Here is a 22,537-nt window from a genome sequence, read left to right on the forward strand (position 1 = left end):
TGCAGAGGAGGTTTACCAGGATGCTGTCTGGTATGAAAGGACTGGGATATGAAGAAAGATTGGGTAAATTCGGGCTATTTTCCTTAGAAAGACAGAGATTGAGGGGGGGATCTAATAGAAGTGTAAGAGATAATGAAGGGTATAGATAGAGTAAACAGAGGCAGGCTTCTTCCTAGATTGGAGACAAATATCACGAGGGGCCACGGGCTTAAGGTGAGGGGGGAGAGGTATAATTTGGATGCTAGAGGGAGGTTTTTCACTCAGAGGGTCATGGGGGTATGGAATGCACTACCAAGTAAGGTGGTGGAGGCAAGCACGCTTGACTTGTTTAAGGTTTACTTAGATAGACACATGAGCGAAATAGGGATGGAGGGTTATGGGAGACTGTTTTAAATAAGGATCAGAGCCTCCTGGAAATCAATTGTTACATGTGTTGATGTTTTCTCTTTTACTCCACAGGTGCATTGGTCCACCTTGTTGTCTAACGAGAGGCATACACACGATGGGTCATGCGTGGGCTGCTCTTGGATGTTTCGAGAGTAGCCTAGTACTTCACGTCGTTTGTGTATGCTTAAAACTGGACCAGCAGATAGGCACCATGAGAGCTCAGTGACTATCACTGTTTGCTGTGCAGATACGTGGATTTGGGCCAGTGTGTGTGCGAGTTTACACATTCTCCCTGTGGTTGCGTGGGTTTCCTCCAGGTGCTCCAGTTTCCTCCCACACCCCAAAGATGTGCTCTTAGGCTGACTGGTGTAACAAATTGTCCCTAAATTATTCTCCCCTTAATCTGGTTTCCAATGGGGGTACCATAAGCATAGACATGGGTCAAGGGTGGAGGAGGAAAAGCACATTGTTAAGATGGCGGCGCAGGCTCGTTGGGCCGAAGGGCCTGTTTCCCATGCTGTGTTGTTCTTTGTTCTTTGTTCTTTGATCCTCTATCTCAGTGCCACACTCCCGCTTTCTCCATGTCCCTCCTTAATGCCAGTAAAATCTAAAAAAAGCTATCTCTTTCTTGAACATTTTCAATGAATTGGCCTCTACAGCCTTCTGTGGTAGAGAATTCCACAGGTTCACTACCCTCTGAGTGAAGAAACTTTTCCTCATCTCAGTCCTAAATGGTCTTCGCTATATCCTGAGACTGTGTCTCCTGATTCTAGATTCCCCAAACGGGAAAAACATGCTCCCTGCATCCAGTCTGTCCAGCCTGTTAGAATTTTATACGTTCGAATCATATCTCCTCCCATCCTTCTAAACTCCACTGAATACAAGCCCAGTCGAACCAATCTCTTCTTCCTTAGATAGAGAGATCAAAAATGCACACAATACTGCAGGTGCAGTCTCACCAAGGCCTTGTATAGCTGCAGTAAGGCAGTTATACTTCTGAAGTCAAGTTCTTTTACAATAAAAGCCAATGTCCAATTTGCCTTCCAAATTGTGGACAGAGAATAGAGGCAATGTTTCGAGTCTAGATGACCCTTTGTCAGAGCTGAGAGGAAAGAGAGCAGAAATTTATATTAGGAGGGTAGGGAGAGGTGGTGGAATTGGACAAGTGGAATCTAAGTGCCTGGAGAAGGCTGAGAAGGTGTTGAAAATGTCCATCAAATGTTCAGAATGCATGAACAGCAAAACAAAGGGACAGCTGGGTAAAGGACTGCCTGAGGAATGTGACAGTGGGCCTGGAAAAGTGGGGGAGGGAGGGGGACAGGGTCGAAAGAAAGAGAGCGATAAAATGGAGAATGAGATGAAAGGAAATGAAATAAAATTAATGGAAATGAGGTGGAGGGGAGAGTTCATGCTCTGAAGTTGTTGAACTCAATGTTCATTCTGGAAAGCTGTGACACAAACTGGAGGACCAGCATATCAACTTCTGATTAGCCTTCTGGACTGAACATTGAGTTCAGAGCATGAACTCTCCCCTCCACCCCATTTCCATTTATTTTATTTCATTTCATTTCATCTCATTCTCCATTTTATCGCTCTCTTTCTTTCCACAGCCAACACCCATCCCCTCCCCGCACGCCCCATCCCAAACCCTCCTTCTTCAGGCCCACTATCACATTCCTCAGGCAGTCCTTTACCAAACTGTACTTTTGTTTTGCTATTCACGCATTCTGATCACTTAATGGACACTTTCAACACCTTCTCAGCCTTCTCCAGGCTCATTTATATTCCATTCGTCCAAATCCACCACTCCTCCCCACCCACATATTATAAATCCCTGCTGACTCTCTTTCCTCTCAGCTCTAACAAAGGGTCATCTAGACTCAAAATGTTGGCTGGATTCTCTCTCCACAGATGCTGTCAGACCTGCTGAGATTTTCCAGAATTTTCTGTTTTTATTTCAGATTCCAGCATCCGCAGTATTTTGCTTTTGCCTTCCAAATTGCTTGCTGCACCTTCCACTCCACTTTCATTGACTCGTGTACATAAGCAATGAGACAAGTCAGAAAGGATTTCTTACACACAGGGAAAGGGAATAATTTCCTTTTGTGGTGCAGGTCCAGAGATTGGGATTTCAATCTTCAAACCAGAGCTAGGTTGTTCAGGGGAGATATCAGGGAGCACTTCTTCACCCAATGGATAATGGAAATCTGAAAGCTTCCCCCCCGCCACCGCCACCAATATACGTTGAGGCTGGTGGGGAGAGGGAATAAAATGGGCAGGGAGGGTGCAAGGTGGTCAATGGGGGTGCCAGATGCCAACTGAAAATTGCAATGCATAAAGTGGTAGATTTCATTTTATTAATTGGTGGGACTCGCTGGCTGGCAAGCATTTACCGTCCATCCCTAGTTTCCCTTGAACTGAATGCTTCACTCGGCCATTTCAATGGGCAATTGAGATTGAATCACATTGCTGTGGGTCTGGAGTCACAACTAGGCCAGACCAGGCAAGGATGGAGGATTTCTTTCCCTAAAGGACATTAGTGAATTAGATTCGTTTTTTCAACAATCAACAATGGGTTCACGGTCATCATTAGATTCTCAATTCCTGATATTTTCATTGAAATGAAATTCTACCAACTGCCGTGATGGGATTTTTTTCTCTTCTAATCGAATTTGTGGTGAATATTTGAAATTAGGCATTCTTGTGTTTTCCCTGATCAGTGCAAAATAGAATGCTCGGCAATTTGTCCCTCCTCTCAACAAAATTCAAGTTCAAGTCCCACTAAGAACTTTTACCTGGGAGTCAGAAAGAGTATCTGAGGTTGATGAACTCAAGGTTATGGACAAATGCTTGGCATCGGGGTCTATGTATGATGATGTATTCAAAGACCCAACATGGACACAATGGCCAAATGGCCACCTTTTTCCAGAATTTTTCAGCTGTTCATGCCAACAGGATCTTTTGATCCTGCCAGTGTGAGCGGAGATTTCAATGGCTCACCATCTCCTTACTCCCGACCTAGGTTTCCATGACTCTACATGAAAATTGCACACCTACAAAAGGATGCAGGGCGAGACTCCCACAATTGAACTCATTAGCATTCCTGGCGGTAATGATGTAAAGCTATCATGCCTTTCTCTGACAGAGAAAGGTAACACTTGTCCACAAGGTATGCAGGTTAGTTGGACTGGCGTGCTAAATTGCCCCTTAGTGTCCCAAAATACATAGCTTAGATGGGTTAGCCGTGGTAAATGTGTGGGTTTACAGGGATAGGGCAGGGGAGAGTGCCTGTGTAAGACACTCTATCAGAGTCAATACAGACTCGATGAACCGAATGGCCTCTTCTCACAGTAGAGATTTTATGATTAACACAACAAACCAGAATACCTGTGTAACAGATGAATGGCAATGAGATTCCACATGGTGCATCCAACCATTGATACTTGTTTATGTAAACGCAGGCGGGAGAGGTGTGATTGAATTCCCTTGGGTATGAAGGTGCCCAGTTGGTATAATTGAATGTCTCTCCCGTCGTCCACTTCCATCCATTAGAGGATTGTTTGTCATTATAAAGTCCAATCCATGCCTTGTCCCCTTGTTTTGACAGGTCAGCGATGATCACTCCCACCTCTGGACTCAGTATGCTTGCAAGATCAGTGTACTGTCTTTGGCAATAGTCCCGCGCTTCAGTCCAGTTTCTCACCTCTTGGATCAAGAGATATTCTCTCCCTGAGAGTGTGGTTTCCAACCAACCTTGAAAAATGACTTAATAAAAGGAATCATTAAACTCTTACCAGTTGAGGCACTGGCCTGGATTTTGCCACAGTAGGTACAATGAAACTGCTAGCATTTGCCATTATTCACTCATCAAAAATTGACAGCAACCTCTGGACTTCTCACATGCCCAGCTAAATGAGGTGTGAGAAAGAACGAGATTTCTCAATATTTTTTGAATATCACTGTCACATACTGTGAAACAGACCTATAGAGTCATAGAGCTTTACAACATGGAAACAGGCCCTTTTTTTGAACCACTAAGCTACTTCAAATTGCCCATGTTTGGCCCAGATCTCTCTATACTCATCTTGCCCATGTAATTGTCCAAATGCTTTTTAAAAGACAAAATTGTGCCGGCCTCTACTACTACTTCTGGCAGCTTGTTCCAGACACACACTATCCTCTGAGTGAAAAAATTATTCCTCTGAACCCTTTTGTATCTCTTCCCTCTCACCTTAAACCTATAGCCTCTAGTTTTAGACTCCCTTACCTTTTGGAAAAGATGTTGACTATCTAGCTAATATATGCCCCTCATTATTTTATAGATCTCTATAAGATCACCCCTAAGCCTCCTACGCTCCCTGGAAAAACGAGCCAGTCTATCCAGCCTCTTCTTCTAACTCAAACCATCCAGCCTCAGTAGCATCCTAGTAAATCTTTTCTGCACTCTTTCTAGTTTAATAAAATCCTTTCTATAATAGGGTGAGCAGAACTGTACACAATATTCCAAGTGTGGCCTTACCAATGAGCTGTACAACTTCAACAAGATGTCCCAACTCATGTATTCAATGTTCTGACCAATGAAACCAAGCATGCTGAATGCCTTCTTCACCATTCTGTCCACCTGTGACTCCATCTCAGAGTTACGAACCTGTACTCCTAGATCTCGGTTCTATAATTCTCCCCAGTGCCCTAACATTAACTGAGTAAGTCCTGCCCTGGTTTAATCTACCAAAATGACTTGTGTGTGTGAGTAGGGGGTTTTAATTAAATGAAAAAAAACCTTCAAAACTATAGGGGTCAAAGAATCAATATGATTCTTATTAGAAGGCAAGTCGTTGAAGTGGAAATTAATGAGCTGAGACGGAGTGCCAGAGGGGCAGCGTGAATGGGAACTTACATTTGGGAGATAAGGATATGTGTTGTAAAAGAAACATTTACAACTGGGAAACTGTAAATGGATTTGTGCACACTGTCCTATCGTAACAGTGGCGATCCAGAAACTGCTGTCAGTGATCCTACACTTTCCCACAGTTGCACTGTTAAAGTATACGCCTTTCCCCACAAAGACATCAAATAGAAATCACTGAACTGATGAAAGCTTACCCCTTTATGCTATTGGTCTCACTGTAACAACCCCTGGAAAAGTTACACCTAGCTGAAGGAGATGTAGCTGGACTTCTGAATTTTACTATTTTCATAATTATTGCTGGACCACCTCATTGTTTCTGAAAAACTAATCTGCGCAATGTCAAATTTTTCCATTAGGATTTTTAAAACCACACTTCCGAAAATATTTTTTTTATATTTCAGTTTCCATCTTAATCCCGCACATATGTCCCAGTAGTATATTTTACTCTCTACAGAAGTGAAAAGTTCATTGTATTTCACTTCCTGGTCTGCTGCCTGTGAAGATACTGTGATCAGAATGGTTACTCATCTTGCTTGATAACACGATTGTTGCTGGAGGCTTGAGATCCCCTTGACAAGATTCAATTTGATGGGGGGAAAGGAGAAATCCATGCCACAGAGGGTGGCTGAATCTTTGTGGGTAGCTTTTTTTCAATATCAACAGCAATCACCTTCACTTTGCTGCTGACCTTGAAACACAGGTGAAAATCCTAAAATAAAAGAATTCAGTAAGGATTTGTCAGTGTAGAGGCAAGAGGCTTTGGGGGGGTGGGGGCAGCGATGGAAGAGACAAGAACTAGGTGACTTAACCTCAGTATTAGGATTGGTCCAGGTCCTGGCAGGAGCAAGTCTAAACGTTGCAAAGTTCTTTTGGAAAGGAAGGATGATTGATAAGCTCCCGGACACCTTTGTGGGAGGTTACATGTCTTTTGGAAGAAGTCAAGTGCCCTTTGAAATTGTTTAAAGTGGACACGAATATGCACAAAAAGTGCATAAACTCATTGGAACTGTCAAGAGAGCTATTGAAAGCAACTATCAAAGGCAACAATCAAAAATGTCAAAGGATTCTGTTAAAATTGTAAAAAACAACTGTCAATCTGTCAAGACGTTGACAAATCCAACCCTTTAAATTTTGTAAAAACTGCATGGAGTCTTAGAGCAAAATAATTGCTTGCTATTTCGTTCCATCAGTTGACATACACCTGACGGGGATCACTATTTGGTACTGCATGACTGTTTCACAGCTTCACATTATCACAGTGGATTGCCTGCCACATTACAGTTTGACTGACAGCCCTAAGTGGTTATAGACTCTTTGAAGTAGGACTACAAATAAACACTATCCTCTCCTCCACCCAGCTCCCACTCCTCCAACTCAGTGAGTAAAAATTCTCCAGGGCACTCTCCCAAATCGGAATTTATCCCAACTCTGATCTCCTGACCTGTGAATGAAAATTCAGACCCTAGAATAACACAGCCAAGATGAGTAGAGTTCAATCCCAACCTCATTCATGTCTCCAGGATTTACTGAAAGGCAGATTAACTGACAGTAAACAAGAGAGCTCACCTTGAGCCAGGATGATGATGAAGAAAAGTAACACTCTGCTCATGCTTTCACCGGCTAAACAGAACCCAGATATTCAAAGACGGACGACAGCAACTGAAAAACAAGTCAATTGCAGGTAACCAAGAGGACCACCCCAAGGCAACTTCGTTTAAGCAGAAGCAAGTGTTGGGATAAATTAATAAATATACTTCTCAAGGACAATTAGCAACGGGCAACAAATGTTGGCCTTGCCAGAAACACTCACATCCCAGGAGTGACACCCAAGGAACAATCTGTCACAATTTGTCACGTTAACATTTTTTATTTATTCTTCCATGGAACATAGGCATCACTGTCAAGGCCAGTTTTTTTACCCGCTCCCTCATTTGCCCTTGGACTGAGAGTCTCATTCGGCTACTTCAGAGGTCAGTGAAGCCTCAACATGTAGCTGTGGGTCTGGAGTCACACATAGGCCAGAACATGTGAGGACGGCAGGTTTCCTTTCCTAAAGGACATTCGTGAACCAGGTGGGGTTTTTATAGTAATTGATGATAGTGTCATGTTTACCATTATTGAGGGTTGCTTCTCAATTCCAGATCTGCTCATTGAATTTCAATTCCATTAGTGGTGGAATTTAAACCCGTGACCCCGCCCCCTCCTCCCCCCACCCACCACAGCATTAGCCTGGGTCTCTGAATTACTAGTGCAGTCGCATTACCACCATATTCCCTCCCCTCCCACTAGTGAGAAACCCAAAATAGAATAGCTTCTATACCTAAACAAGGGATGAGACATGTAAATGTTTTGGAGCTACATTATCAGCCTGCTCGCCTGAAATTCAGAAGTGGTTGAGCAGAAATATCCTCCGGTTCAATGCCAGGAAGATTGATGCCATTGTTTCCAGTCTCCACTCCAAAAACTATTCCCCAGTCATCTGGAGAGCCAAAAAACCTTGCAGTTGTTGTAATTCTCTGCTGCGACAACTGCATGCTTTAATTGAATGGATTACTACAGGAATATAGAACAAACAGCAAAGAACAAAGGAAATTACAGCACAGGAACAGGCCCTTCGGCTCTCCAAGCCTGCACCGACCAGACTGCCCATCTGAACTAAAACCTTCTACCCAAGCGGGGACCATATCCCTCTATTCCCATCCTATTCATGTATTTGTCATGATGCCCCTTAAAAGTCAGTATTGTATCTGCTCTTCCACTACCTCCCCTGGCAATGAGTACCAGGTGTGCATCACCGTCCGTATAAAAAAACTTGCCTCATACATCTCCTTTAAACCTTGCCCCTCACACTTTAAACCTATGCCCCCTAGTAATTGACTCTTCCACCTTGGGACAAAGCTTCTGACTATTGTGCTGTTATTGTGTTAGATTCCATCTGCAGGGACTCTTATGATACATCTTTCTACCCAGGGTAGAAATTGACTATAATAGCATGGGTTGTCCTAATGGGTTGGCCAGTGCTCAAGCCAAACTTAACATTTTGGGTCCGCATCACTCACCTTCAGAAGCTCGAAACATTAACTCTTATTTTTTGTCTCTCTCCTCAGATGCTGTGGCACAATGGTTAGCACTGCTGCCTCACAGTGCCAGGAACCTGGGCTCAATTCCAGCCTCGGGTGACTGTCTATGTGGAATTTGCATGTCCTCCCTGTATCTGAGTGAATTTCCTCCGGGTGCTCCAGTTTCTTCCCACACTTCAAAGATGTGTGGGTTAGGTGGATTGGCCATGCTAAGTTATCCATTAATGTCAGGAGGTTAGCAGGGTAAATACATGAGGTTATAGGGACAGGGCTTGTGTGGGATTGTTGTCAGTGCAGGTTTGATGGGCTGAATGGCCTCCTTCTGCACTGTAAGGATTCTAGGGCCTGCTGGGCTTTTCCAGTATTTTCCGTTTACATTACAGATTTTGCTTTCATTCCAAGATGATCCTCCCATCCTTAAGTTGGAAATGAACCATTGTCTACGAACGTCTGTAGACATATTTCTCTCTCTCTCTCTCTCTCTATTGGGGAGAGAGATAATTGGTCTGACGGTTTCAGAGGCACCACTCCACATCAAAGCTGAGGCTAGTGGAGAAGTCCCAAGCGAACATCAGTTACGATGGGAATTGAACCGTTGTTTTATACATTATTTTGCACCACAGATGAGCCATCAAGCCAAGTGAGCTAACTAGCCCCCTTTCCCTAGAATCACAGTATAGAGGAGGCTATTGGGCCCATCAAATCTGCACCAACCCGCTGACAGAGCACCCCACCCAGGCCTTAGCCCCTGCCCTATCCCTGTAATCCCAGAGATTTCCCATGGCTAATCCATCTAACCTACTCACCTTTGGACATGATTGGGCAATCTAGCATGGCCAATCTACCTAAGCCAATTTTTATTTTTAAAGAACAGCTTATTTTCAACTAAATTGCACTCGATCACCATACAGTAATGAATAACTATGCTATTTAACAAAGAAGAGCAGACTCTGAAGCGATATCTCCAGTTAAGCATTCTAGTTGTGCTGGACGCTGGAAATACTCACTCAGAAGCTCTGCTGAATAGCTCTGCACTTACCTCGGTTGACTTGGTAGCTATTCTATCTATGTGTAGCCTCACCTCTCGCTGCCACGGTCCAGCACTGGCATATCACCCATCCACGGTGGGGCCTCTCAATAAGCTTTCACCGCAATCCACAGGTCGGTGTTGAGTGGCAAGCAGGTAGCAGTGGACATCAACGGGTGGGCAAGACACACGCAGGCTGAGGTAGATCAGGAAGCCCCTTCATGGGGTGGGCCAGACCACCTCTGTCTGACCCCCCCCCCACCCCACACACCTCTCTGCCCCAACCATCACCCAGAGGGGAACTACAAATCTGGCTCAGTGAGGATGGAGCGAGGTTCACCCTCGCCCAGCAGGATCTGCTGCTCAATGCCTATGTGGGAGGAAGAACAAGCCGTGAGGAAGCCGTGGAAAGCATTTCGACAGGGTTAGTTCAGGGCCACATTGCAACTTTGAAACAAATGCTGTGTTGGCAATGTCCTGGCACGCTATGTTGTTTACAGTCCACACATACGCAAAGACAAGAACAGCACATGCCGCACCCTATTAGTTGCAATTCCTTGCAGATAGTGTCTTAGCTCCAGTAGCTGCTGGCTGCAAAACAGGGAGATTTCATTCATTTGTGGGCTGTGGGTGTCACTGGCTAGGCCAACATTTGTTGCCCATCCCAAACTTGCATGTATTTCAGAGCAAGACAAGCCATTTTGTCCATGTATTTCAGACATGGGCATTCATTCGCGTCACTCAGCAGTCCCAAGAAAAGGCCTGAGAGTGTCATTCAGTACCTTGACAGACACAGGGCCTGAATTTTGGCATGGAGATTCCTCAGCTCTGTCCCATCCCCAGGTCATTTTTCTGGAGACACGCAGTCAATCGATCTCGGAGGGCAACTGCAATTTTCCATTCAGCATCCAAGGTGGGTAACAGTGGTGGGAAGCAGTGCGGCTGCCTAGGTGAGGGGCAGGGGGGGAAATGGGGTGATGACACAGCCAAGGCAGACTGTGGGGGACTGCCAGTGCTCCAGGCAGGCTCTAAGTTTGGAGGTTTAAGGCCCTCCCCTGCCTGATTCAAATGAGTCTCGGCCATGCAACTGGATGACTACTGGCTGTATTCCCCTCCCTTAATTATCTGAAGGAGCAGTGAGACCCTTATCAAACAAAGCATAGTCTGAAAATAATCCTGTATTCTCCTTGTGAGCAGGAGTCTGGACATTATCGATTTATTAATGGACCATAAGACATTGGAGCATAAGTAGGCCACTTGGCCCATCAAGTCTGCTCCATCATTTAACAATGTCATGACTGATCCAATGTGAATCCTCGGTTCCACTTTCCTGTCTTATCCCCATAACCCTTGATTCCCATACCGATTAAAAATCTGTCCTTGAACATACTTCACAACCCAGCCTCTACCACCCTCTGTGGCAAAGAATTCTACAGATTCACTACTTTTTGAGAGAAGAAATTCCTCCCCATCTCTTAAATGGGTGACCCCCTTACTCTGAGATTATGCCCTCTAGTCCTAGACTACCCCACAAGGGGGAAACAATCTCTCAACATCTACCCTGTCAAGACCTCTGAGAATCCAATATGTCTCAATATCATTCATCTAAATTTGTGGGGAGTGTAAACCCAAACTGCCCTCATAGGAAATCCCTCCATACCTAATGAACCTTCTCTGGACTGCCTCCAATGTCAGCACATCTTTCCTTAGATAAGGGACAAAACTGTTCACAGTATTCCAGTATGGTCTAACTCATGCCTTATATAGTCTTAGCAAAGCTACTTCATTCCATTTGAAATGAAGACTAACATTCCATTTGCCTTCCCTATTACCTGCTGAACTTGCATGCTGGCTTTTTTTGTGAATTATGCATAAAGGCCCCCAAATCCTCTTTGTTGCCGCTTTCTCCATTTAAATAATATTCAGTTCCTTTATTCTTACTATTACAGATCAAATCACTTAAATGACCAAAAAGAAACTTAAAGCTGTAGTATCTGAATTTGTGAAGTGGAAAATAGCTGGTCAAAGCCCTGGTTAATGGAATGCTGTGAGCAGCTCCGAGCACCACACCTTAGAAAGATATATTGCTTCGCTACTCTCCTCATGCTCTTTTACGCTGTGTCTCTGCCATTCTCCTCATGCTGTTTTACAATACATATTGCAATGGATGCCAGAACATTAAACAAATTTAATTGAGCGATAGATAGGTTTTTAATTAACAGGGGCTGAGGGGTTATGGGGAACAGGCAGGAACGTGAAGTTGAGGATGAGATGAGATCAGCCACAGTCATATTAAATGACAGTGTAGGCTCGAGGCGTTAAGTTGCCTACTCCTGCTCCTTATGTTCTTATTTATTGTCTTAGGTGCCCATCTCAAACTCCATTCCCAAGGCCACCAGCTTCATCCCTCACTGTGGAAACTGTCTGAGGCTGACTGTTCGCAACGTGGGTGTGATGAGATGAGCTTCTAACCACATACCTATGTCAACACCAAAACTGCCTACTTCCCCTGCATAGTGCCAGCTAACTCTGCCCCTACCTCTGCTAAAACCCTCATCTGTTCCTCAAGACTTGATTATTCCACTGCACTCCTGACTGTACCCACTCTAGCTGCCATCTACCAAACTACATAAACTTGAGGTCATCCAAAATTTTATGCCATTCCCCTGCCTTTTCTTCATGATCTCTGCACATTGTTTCTATTGAAGTAATCACCCAATACCCTCTGAAATGTCTCAATCGAATCTGCTTCCACCACACTTGCAGGCAGCACGTTCTAGATCTCAATCACTCACTGTGTGAAAAAGTTACTTTCTCATGTCGCATTTGCTTTTTTTGCAAATCACTGACCTCCTCTTGTCCTTGATCCTTTTACGAGTGAGAATAGTTTCCCCCTATTTTTGATACAGTTCAGCCATTCCCTATAAACATCCAGATTTCATTTGACACAATCTTTTTACCTTCTTTGAATATCTTGTTCTCCTTTGCTGAAGAAAATGTTAAGTCAGACATTGTGTCAGTGCATGAACTGTGTTTCAAACTGTACTGTAGTATGTGGGGACATTTCTGAAGACCGGGTCAGGGACCAGCCCTGACGTATGGGCCCTGACTGTCTATTTTTGTTGTCATGGTGGTTGTCATGGGCGTCTTGGTGCACAGTGGTTAGCACTGCTGCCTCATAGCGGCAGGGACCTGGGTTTGATTCTGGACTTGGGCTTCTGTATGTGTGGAGTTTGCACGTTCTTGCTGTGTCTGCGTGAGTTTCCTCCGAGTGTTTCGGTTTCTTCCCACAGTCCAACGATGTGTAAGTTAGATGGATTAGCCATGGGATAGGGTGGGGTGGTGGGCCTGGATGAGATGCTGTCAGAGATGGTGCAAATGTGATGGGCTGAATGGCCTCCTTTTGCACTGTATTAATTCTATGAGTGCTATCTTCCCTGTCCAGTGGAATTCGCCATAGAATCCGAGAATTCTACTCCAAGATACAAACATCCATACATCAGAATTAGGAACAGGAATACCCACTTAGCCCCTTAAGCCTGCTCAAGAAGATCATGGCTAATCTGCTTGTATCTTCTACCCTCCATGCCTGCCTACCACCCTGCAAGGAACAATGAAAGTATTTATTAACAAAAAAGAACTGTACAGAGACCTACAGGCCCACAACCCCATCCTCTCCACCCCTACCTCCACCACCCCACCTTGGGGTAATTATCCACTCTCAGTCCCAATTGATCCCCCAAGGCAGGTGACCCTTTTCTGCTGTGTAGCCCTTAAAGGGCCGATCACCACACCCCCTACTAACCTACATAGGGTATGCCCTGATGCGATCAGGTTTCCCCCTGTATAAATACACCAATCCTAAAATTTGGAATTTTTTTTCCACATACATACAGGCAAGAGAGGTTTCACAACATCCATCCTTTTTGCACTCACACAATAAACAGAGGATAAGGAAAATGGAAAATTGTTCAGGGTGTGACCACAATCAGATTCAAGTTCAGGTTTTACCTGCATCTTGAGTCCAGGGTCAGAAGTCTAAAAGAATGTTGCCTCAAGGGGAAGTTGACTGAATATAAGGTGGTCTGTCTTTCCAGACTGAGGCCTCCACAAAGGGAGAAAACACATAAGGTAGGATTTTCCAGTCGTGCTCACCCCAAAACTGGAAAATCCTACCTGAGATCAACGGACATTTGCATGCTCCGCCCCACCTGCTACGATTCCCATGGCAGGCAGGTTGGGAAAATTCCCCTCCATTGAGTCAATTAGCTTGGCACAAGTTCAAATGTTCCAGCAGTTTTCAGTCTCAATTGATGAGAGCCAGAGTTCTCTCTACTGCCACTGGCTTGATGGTAGACAGTGCAGGCTGTTTGCCTAGAGTCCCATTCTCTTCAGAGGTCAAACAGCTACAGAACAACTTTTAGTGAGGGGCATTGAAGTCCCCCACCCAGAGCACATTCAGTGTCCTTGTCATCCATAGTACTTCTGCCAAGTAGTGTTCAACAAGGAAGAGTACTGAGCTGAGGGTGGCATAGGACATATAACCCAGGAATGTTGATGGTGGTGTCTGGCTTATTATCTGTAAGGAATTATTCCCTATGTATACCTCTGTCAGGCTGTTGCTTGACTAATCTGTGAGGATGCTCTTCCAATTTTGGCACAATGGCCCTGACATTAGTGAGGAGCATTGTGCAGGCTCGACAGAACTGGGTGCACTGCTGTCATTTCAAAAGGTCAATGCCAGGTGTTCTGTGTGGTTTCATTCCTATTTTAGACTTTGCAGCTGGTTGATAAAACTGAGTGTCTCGATCGGGACTATTTCAGAGGGGCAGTTGGGTCAACCATGTTGCTGTGGGAGTCTGGAGTCACATATAGGCCAGACCACACAAGGACAGCAGACCTCCTTCATTAAAGGGGCTTAATAAATCTGATGGGTTGATACATCACCTTTAAATTAATATAACAACCCAAGACACTTTGTAGGAGCAATTATCGGCTAAAATCTGACATGATGCTATAAGGAGAAAGTCGGACTTTGGCCAATGAGTTCTAAACTCCAACGAGTACAGGTTGGGCCTGTACTCGTTGGAGTTTAGAAGGCTGAGGGGGGATCTTATAGAGACTTACAAGATAATGAAGGGACTAGATAGGGTAGAGGTAGAGAGATTCTTTCCACTTAGAAAGGAAACCAGAACTAGAAGGCACAGCCTCAAAATAAGAGGGGGAGGGGAGAGTGCACAGTTTAGAACAGAGTTGAGGAGGAACTTCTTCTCTCAGAGGGTGATGAATCTCTGGAATTCTCTGCCCATTGAAGTGGTGGAGGCTACCTCGTTGAATATGTTTAAGTCACAGGTAGATATATTTCTGATCAATAAGGGAATTAAGGGTTATGGGGTGCAGGTGGGTAAGTGGAACTGATCCACTTCAGATCAGCCATAATCCTATTGAATGGCGGGGCAGGCTCGAAGGGCTAGATGGCCTACTCCTGCTCCTTTTTCTTATGTTCTCATGTGAGAAATATAGTGTTTAGTGAGCAGTCGATGTCCACATCCAGAAAGGCCTAGGGGACAATCGAGCTAGCCAGCAGTCAGGAGGCCGGCAGTGTGGGGCTACTGCATGTGTGCCAATCTCGGCACTGACAGATTGGTGCATGTGCAGTGACCTGCTCAGCGTTATGCTGCCAGTCTCTCTAGCAGGAATATGCCCATCCCACTGAATTTTCATGAGATTCACACTACTGAACTCTGCAGTGCACAGAGTGTAGGAAATTCATTTTGAAACTCCTGCTGAAAAAACAAGCAGGATTTACTCCAGTTTTTACACAAATTCAACACAGAATACTTCTGCAAGAAACACGCCCCCATACTGTTAGGTTTTTGGACAAGAGCACTAAGATATATCATGAAGCCAGACTAGACTCCAACAATTTTTCTATTTTGGCATGAACATCAAGACTCGAAACCAACTCAAGAACAGCTTCTTCCCTGCAGTCATCAGACTGTTGAATGGACCCACCTTATATTTAAGATTATCTTTCTCTACAACTCTCTAGAATTGACTATAGTCTATATTCTGTACTCCCTCCTTTTCTTCTCGCCTATGTCCTCTATGAACGGTATGCTTTGTCTGTATAGCACACAAGAAACAATACTTTTCACTGTATCACAATACGCGTGACAATAACATACCAAATCAAATCAAATCAAAGATGTTTTTTGTGTAAAATAGATTGATTACAATTTCTATGCCTGGAGACTGGTGTATTTGGTTCAATTTTATTTATTAATATCTTCTGCTGCTTTTCTAGAGTTTGTGTCATTGTCTAAAGAGCCTTCTGGAATTTGTAGTTGTTCTGGGATTGCTAGTGATTCAAACATACCTTCCATTGCAGAGTTCAGGCAGGTTCTGCATTGCTGTGAAAAATAGTTGTACTATTTGGTCAGCATGGTAGCACAGTGGTTAGTACTGCTGCCTCACAGGGTTAGGGATCTGGGTTCAATTCCTGACTTGGGTTACTGTCTGTGTGGAGTTTGCATACTCTCCCCACGTCTGCATGGGTTTCCTCCGGGTGCTCCAATCTCCTCCCTCAGTCCAAAGATGTGCAGGTTAGGTGGATAGGCCATGCTAAATTGCCCATTAATGTCAGGGGACTAGATGGGGTTAGTGCATGGAGTTATGGGAATAGGGCCTGGGTGAGATTGTGGTCAGTGTAGACTCAAAGGGCTGAATGGACTCCTTCTGCACTGTAGCATTCTATGATTCTAGTTTCTAGATGTCCAGATCACCAACAACTTGTCCTGGTCCCTCCACATCAACGCTATAGTTACGAAAGCCCACTAATGCCTCTACTTTCTCATGAGCTAATGAAATTTGGCATGTCCAGTTCGACTCTCACCAACTTTTACGGATGCATCATTCTTTCTGCTTGTATCACAGCTTGGTATGGCTCCTGCTCTGTCCAAGTCACAAAAAGAGTCATGAACGAAGCCCAATCCATCACGCAAACCAGCCTCCCAACCATTGATTCTGTCTACACTTCCTACTGCCTCAGAAAAGCAGCAGCATAATTAAGGACCCCATGCACTCCAGACATGCTCTCTTTCACAATCTTCTGTTGGGAAAAAGATACAAAAGTCTGAGGTCACGTACCAATGCTCAAAAACAGCTTCTTCCCTGCTGCTGTCAAACTTTTGAATGGACCTACTTTGCATTTAGTTGATCTTTCTCTACACCCTAGCTATGACTGTAACACTGCATTCTGCACTCATTCCTTTCCTTCTCTGTGAACGGTATGCTTTGCCTGAATAGCACAAGAAGCAATAATTTTTCATTGTATATTAGTATATGTGACAATAATAAATCAGATTAAATCAAATCAATATATGGTAGGTCCATACGAAAGTCTGCTGGCAGCAAGGAAGAAGCTGTTCTTGTGATTAATTTATGAATAAGTGGTTGATTATTCAAATAAGAAATTTGGAACAAAGTGATAGGCTGTTTATTCATCTTAATTTTCAATGAAAGCCAATGTAACAAAGCACAAAAGAAAACGCATTATATGGAACTCTAATGGCAATGTGTCCAATATAAAGCTCAAATTTGCTGGACATTTCTCTGGAGGCTGTTCCTTTTGTGTCAGAAAAATTGTGGCTTCAATTTTTACAAAAACTTGTGCAGTGGCACGGATGTTACTGAAAAATGTGCTCAAAATACAGTAATTAGAGCTACAGCATGGAAACAGGCCTTTTGGTCCAACTTGTCCTTTACTACTAAGTTAGCCCCAATTGCCCACGTTTGGCCCATATCCCTCTACACCGTCTTACCCATGAGCTGCTCAATGCGTTTTAAAAGTCAAATTGTACCCACCTTTATTCCTGCCTCTGGCAGCTTGTGCCAGGCACTCACTAACCTCTGTGTGAAAAAATTGCTCCCTGAACCCTTTTGTATCTCTCCCCTCTCACTTTAAACCTATGCCCTCTAGGCTCCCCTACCTTTGGGAAAAAATGTTGACTATCTACCTTATCTATGTCCCTCATTATTTTACAGACCTCTATAAGATTAACCCTAAGCCTCATACACTCCAGAGAAAAAAGTACCAGTCTATCCAGCCTCTTCTTATAACTCAAACCGTCAAATCCTGGTAGCATCCTAGTAAATCTTTTCTGCACTCTTTCTAGCTTAATAATATCTTTTCTATAATAGAGTGACCAGAATTGTGCATAGTATTCCAAATGTGTCTTGTACAACTTCAGCTAAGAGATTTTCACAATGCCTTCATTGCAGAGTGAATATACTATTTGTGACTAATAAATAAACTTTTAAAATTTAACAAGACATCCCAACTCCTGTATTCAGTGTTCTGAGCAATGAAATCAAGCAGGCCGAATGCCTTCTTCACAACCCTGTCCATCCATTTCAAGGAGCTATGAGCCCGTACTGCTAGATTTCCTTGTTTTATAACTTTCCTCAGTGCCCTACTATTAACTGAATAGGTCCTGTCCCAGTTCAATCGAACAAAATGCATCACTTCACATTTATCTAAATTAAACTCCATCTGCCATTCATTAGCTCACTGACCCAATTGATCAAGATCCCGTTGCAATCCTAGATAAACTTCTTTACTGTCCACTGAGTCATCAATCTTGGTGTCATCTGTAAACTTACTAATCATACCTCCTAAATTCTCATCCAAATCATTAATATAAATAACAAATATTAGCGGACCCAGCACCGATCCCTGAGGCACACTGCTGGTCACAGATCTCCAGTTTGAAAAACAACCCTCTACAATCACCCTCTGTCCTCTGTCGTCAAGACAATTTTTTATCCAATTGGCTACTTCACCCAGCATCCCATTAAATTTAACCTCATGCAACAACCAACCACGCAGTACTTGTCAAAGGCCTTGCTAGAATCCATGTAGACAACGTTGACTGCACTGCTCTCATCTACCTTCTTGGTTACCCCTTTAAAAAGCTCAGTCAAATTCATGACACATGATTTTCCACTTGCAAAGCCATGCTGACTGTATCTAATCAATCCTTGCCTCACTAATGCAGGTAGGCACTGTCTCTCAGAATATCTTCTAACAACTTACCCACTACAGACATTAGGCTTACCAGTTTGCAGTTCCCAAGCTTTTCCCTGCAGCCCTTCTTAAACAAAGGTATAGCATTTGCTACCGTCCAATCTTCAAGTACTTCATCTGTGCCTGTCGATGATTCAAATATCTCTGCTAGGGGTCCAGAAATTTCCTCCCTAGCCTCCCACAACATCCTGGGATATATTTCATCAGGTCCCAGGATTTATCTACGTGATGCGCTTTAAGACATCCGACACCTCCTTCTCTGTAATATGTATACTCCTCAAGACATCACTATTTATTTCTCCAAGTTCCCCAACATCTATGCCTTTCTCAACAATAAATACTGATGAGAAATATTCATTTAGGTTGTCACCCATCTCTTGTGGATCCGTACATAGATGATCATGTTGACCTTCAAGAAGCCCTACTCACTCCCTAGTTATTCTTCTGCCCTTTATGTATTTGTAGAAGCTCTTTGGATTCTCCATTGTCTTATCTGCCAAAGCAACCTCATATTCCCTTTTTGTCTTCCTGATTTCTCTCTTAAGTCTATTCCAACAACCTCTACACGCTTCAAGGGATCCACTTGATCTCAGTTGCCAATGCATGTCATATGCCTCCCTCGTCTTTTTAACCAGGACTTCAATATCCAGAGTCATCCAGGATTCCCAACTTCTATCAGCCTTGGCCTTAACTCTAAAAGGAATGTGCTTACTCTGAACTCTGGTTAACACCCTTTTGGAAGCCTCCCACTTATCAGCCATCCTTTTGCCTGTCAATAGACACCTCCAATCAACCTTTGAAAGTTCTTGTCTAATACCATCAAAATTGGCTTTGCCCCAATTTAGAATTTTAACTTTTGGGCCACATCTATCACTCGCCATAGCTAAATGAAAACTAATGGAATTATGGTCACTGGTTCCAAAGTTATCCCTCACTAACACTTCTGTCACCTGCCCTTCCTTATTTTTCAAGAGGAGGTCTAGTTTTGCCCCTCTCTAGTCAGATCATCCACATAATGAGAAATTCCTCCTGAGTACACTCAACAAATTTCTCTCCATCCAATCACCTAATGCTATGGCTGTCCCAGTCAATACTGGGAAAATTAAAGTGCCCTACTATTACCACCCTATTTTACTTGCAGCTATCTATAATCTCCTTACATATTTGCTCCTCAATTTCCTGCTGCCTATTTGGGGGCCTGGTACAATCATATCAAAGTGATCTCTCCCTTTTTGTTTTTCAGTTCTACCCATATAGAGTCAGTGGGCGAACCCACGGATATATCCCCCCTCAGTACTGATATGATGTTCAATCTAATCAAAAACACAACTCCCCTTCTTCTCTTACCTCCTGTTGTATCTTTCCTATAGCATCTGTACCTTAGAACACTGAGCTCCAGTCCTGCCCCTTCCTTAGCCATGTTTCAGTAATTGCTATAATATCCCAGTCCCACGTACTTCGTTTCATTTTTGTCAAGGCCAACAATGACAAAACATAGTACAGGAAAGAGATAGAGGATCTGATGAACTGGTGCAACAACAATAATCTCTCCCTCAATGTCATCAAAATGAAGGACTTAGTCATCGAATTCAGGAAGTGTAGTGGAGGACATCCCCCCGTTTACATCAGCAGGGATGAAGTGGAAATGGTCGAGAGCTTCAAGATTCTAGGTGTCCTGGTCCCTTCCTGATGATGGTATAGTTAGGGAAACCCACCAATGCCTCTAATTTCTCAGGAGGCTAAGGAAATTCAGCATGTCTGCTATGACTCTCATCAACATTTACAGATACACCATTGTTATGGTGGAATTAAAAATGATGGACACAAAATGGTTACCCAGCACACAAAATGGTTACCTGGAAAGGGACATTAAGAGGCACTGGCTTTAGGCACAAACAGTTACACAAAAGGTTAAAACCTGCAGTATCTGAATTGCTGCAGGAAGCTGGTCAGGGCTTGAGGCACTCTAGATAAGAGCAGACCCAGAACAATGAGTCTGATAATAAGATCAGCCATGGAAATACATAAATGTAACAAGGTCAGCCACTGAATGTATAGATCGAAGTCAGTCATTGATAAAAGACATAGCTGCATAAATGTATCCATTCTATGAACAATGGTATGTTAACTGTCCATGTTCGTACCTGTCTGCTTGTAATGATGTGTTAGCTGTTGACGTCCATATCTGTCTACTCGACTTGTAATGATGTGTTAATGGCCAATGTCCATACTGCCTATTGTCTAAAAGGTGTAAAAATGATCAACTATCATTGTATAGTTGAGAAGGTAGCTGCCAAGCATTACGGAGTACCAGTGCTTTCTCCCAAAGCTTTGTCTGAAATAAAACTGTATTATTGAAACCTCCAAGTCTGACTCCAAAGTGGTAAATTTCCCACAACAATTGGTGTAGTCAGCAAGGATCTTTTTGCTGGTAAGTTCGATCCACTGGTCACGATCGGAAAGCTGAGATAGAGATCACTGAATCTGTGGGAGTCAGACGGGGTCAACAATACAGGTTAAAAGGGGTTAAAAATTAAGGGGTATTTATAGTGATAAGTATTGATTGTATATGGTATAGTGATAAGTAACTTACTTGTGCTGACCAACTAGGGAACAAGGAAGTGCCTGTCTCAACTGTGCAGCCTTAGACTGGTTGTTAAGAGGGAAAAATCCCCCACGCGAAGGTCAGGACTCTGAAGTGGGCATAGAGGCGCCAAGGGCACTTAGATTGTGAAGCACAAGCGGCAAAGGTTGGTTAACATCAAACTCTGTAGTGGCACACAAACACAGAGTTGCCACCTGTTTGCATGAAAGTTTGTATAGTTGGTACTGGACTGTCAATGTTGTAAAGTGGTGCGGAAAAGGAGCTGATCAACTCTGACCGAGAGCCAGACCCTGGTGGAGAAACACATTGAAGCTGTGAATATAAATTGAAACCCTGAGACGGTAGTGAAACACAGTGCTAGAGTAGTGATAGTGGCCGGGGATAGTGAAGTCCCTATGGACACCCAGGATAGTGAAATCCCACAGCACACTTTACTAGGGAGTAACCATGGCCGTACGGTATCTAAAACACATTGCCAAGGAGGCAATAGTGACCGGGGGTAGTGAAGTCTGCGAGATGGCAGATAAAGAAATTAAGAGAGCACCTGCAGAATCTCTTATTGAAATGTACATTACAGAAAAGCAAGCGTTAATAAAGAGGATGCAAAGGGATGTTTGGAATGCTTCTCAGACCTTAGAACGGCAGAGAAAGTGGATAGATGGGGAAAAGAAAAACAAGACAAAGAAGACAGGGGTATTATTAGTACATTAGTTAGCTGGACTAATTGAGCAAGCAGTCGCTTCTACTAAAAAGTGGAGTGAAGATAAAGAAAAGATTAGAGTGTTAGAATCCAGAGTAAGGGAACTGGAGAAATAAAACCAAGTGTTTGAAGAGAAGCAATGGAGAGGGGAAACTGTTCCTCTACCTCCTTACGAGTCCATACGACAGGGACCACCTACACCTCCAGAGGAGCGGGAAGCGCTAGACACAACTTAGCTCCAGTAACCCGAGCGGGAACAGATGCACCGCCAAAGGTAAATTATAAACCATTCACCCAGAGAAAGGTGAGCCCCAAAAAGGCACAAATCGGGAAAGCACAAGTCCTGTACCTAGGACACCTTATATCCCAAGGGCTTAAAGCCAACAGACCGAAAGAAGGCGATATAACAAATGCCGCCATAAGAGCAGTCAGAAAGGTGCTAGGACTGTTCAGTTATAGCCAAAGTTTTATTCCGGGATTCGCAAAATTGGCAGAACCTATACAAAGACTGGTCAAAGGGGGAAAACCAGCTTTAAGTTCCATAGAACGGGGACCTGAGCAGGAAAAGGCTTACAACAAATTAAAAACAGAACTGGTATCAGCCCCTGGACTAGGATTACCAGATTCCAATAAGGACTTCCACATCCATTGTAGCAATGAGGGAGGGTTCTATTCCGCAGTGGTAACACAGGACCATGGCGACAAAAGGAGACCCATAGGTTACTATTCAACCGCAGAAGG

The 22,537-nt window shown here is 43.7% G+C and overlaps 1 protein-coding gene across 1 annotated transcript in view; it reads right to left on the reverse strand.

Moving 5' to 3' along the window:
* LOC145348669 (macrophage mannose receptor 1-like) overlaps nucleotides 1-22,537 on the reverse strand; it is a 109,149-nt gene that overhangs the window by 68,713 nt on the left and 17,899 nt on the right. The window contains exons 3-4 of the mRNA XM_080196833.1: nucleotides 6,863-6,955; nucleotides 3,763-4,140 (exon numbers count right to left, since the gene is read on the reverse strand). Of these exons, the coding sequence (XP_080052959.1) occupies nucleotides 3,763-4,140; nucleotides 6,863-6,905 (421 nt within the window). The 5' untranslated portion in view covers nucleotides 6,906-6,955. The remainder of the gene's footprint in view (nucleotides 1-3,762; nucleotides 4,141-6,862; nucleotides 6,956-22,537) is intronic.

Source organism: Carcharhinus amblyrhynchos, chromosome 9, assembly GCF_965287045.1.
Source record: "Carcharhinus amblyrhynchos chromosome 9, sCarAmb.v2.hapA, whole genome shotgun sequence".
NCBI classification, from domain to species: Eukaryota; Metazoa; Chordata; class Chondrichthyes; order Carcharhiniformes; family Carcharhinidae; genus Carcharhinus; species Carcharhinus amblyrhynchos.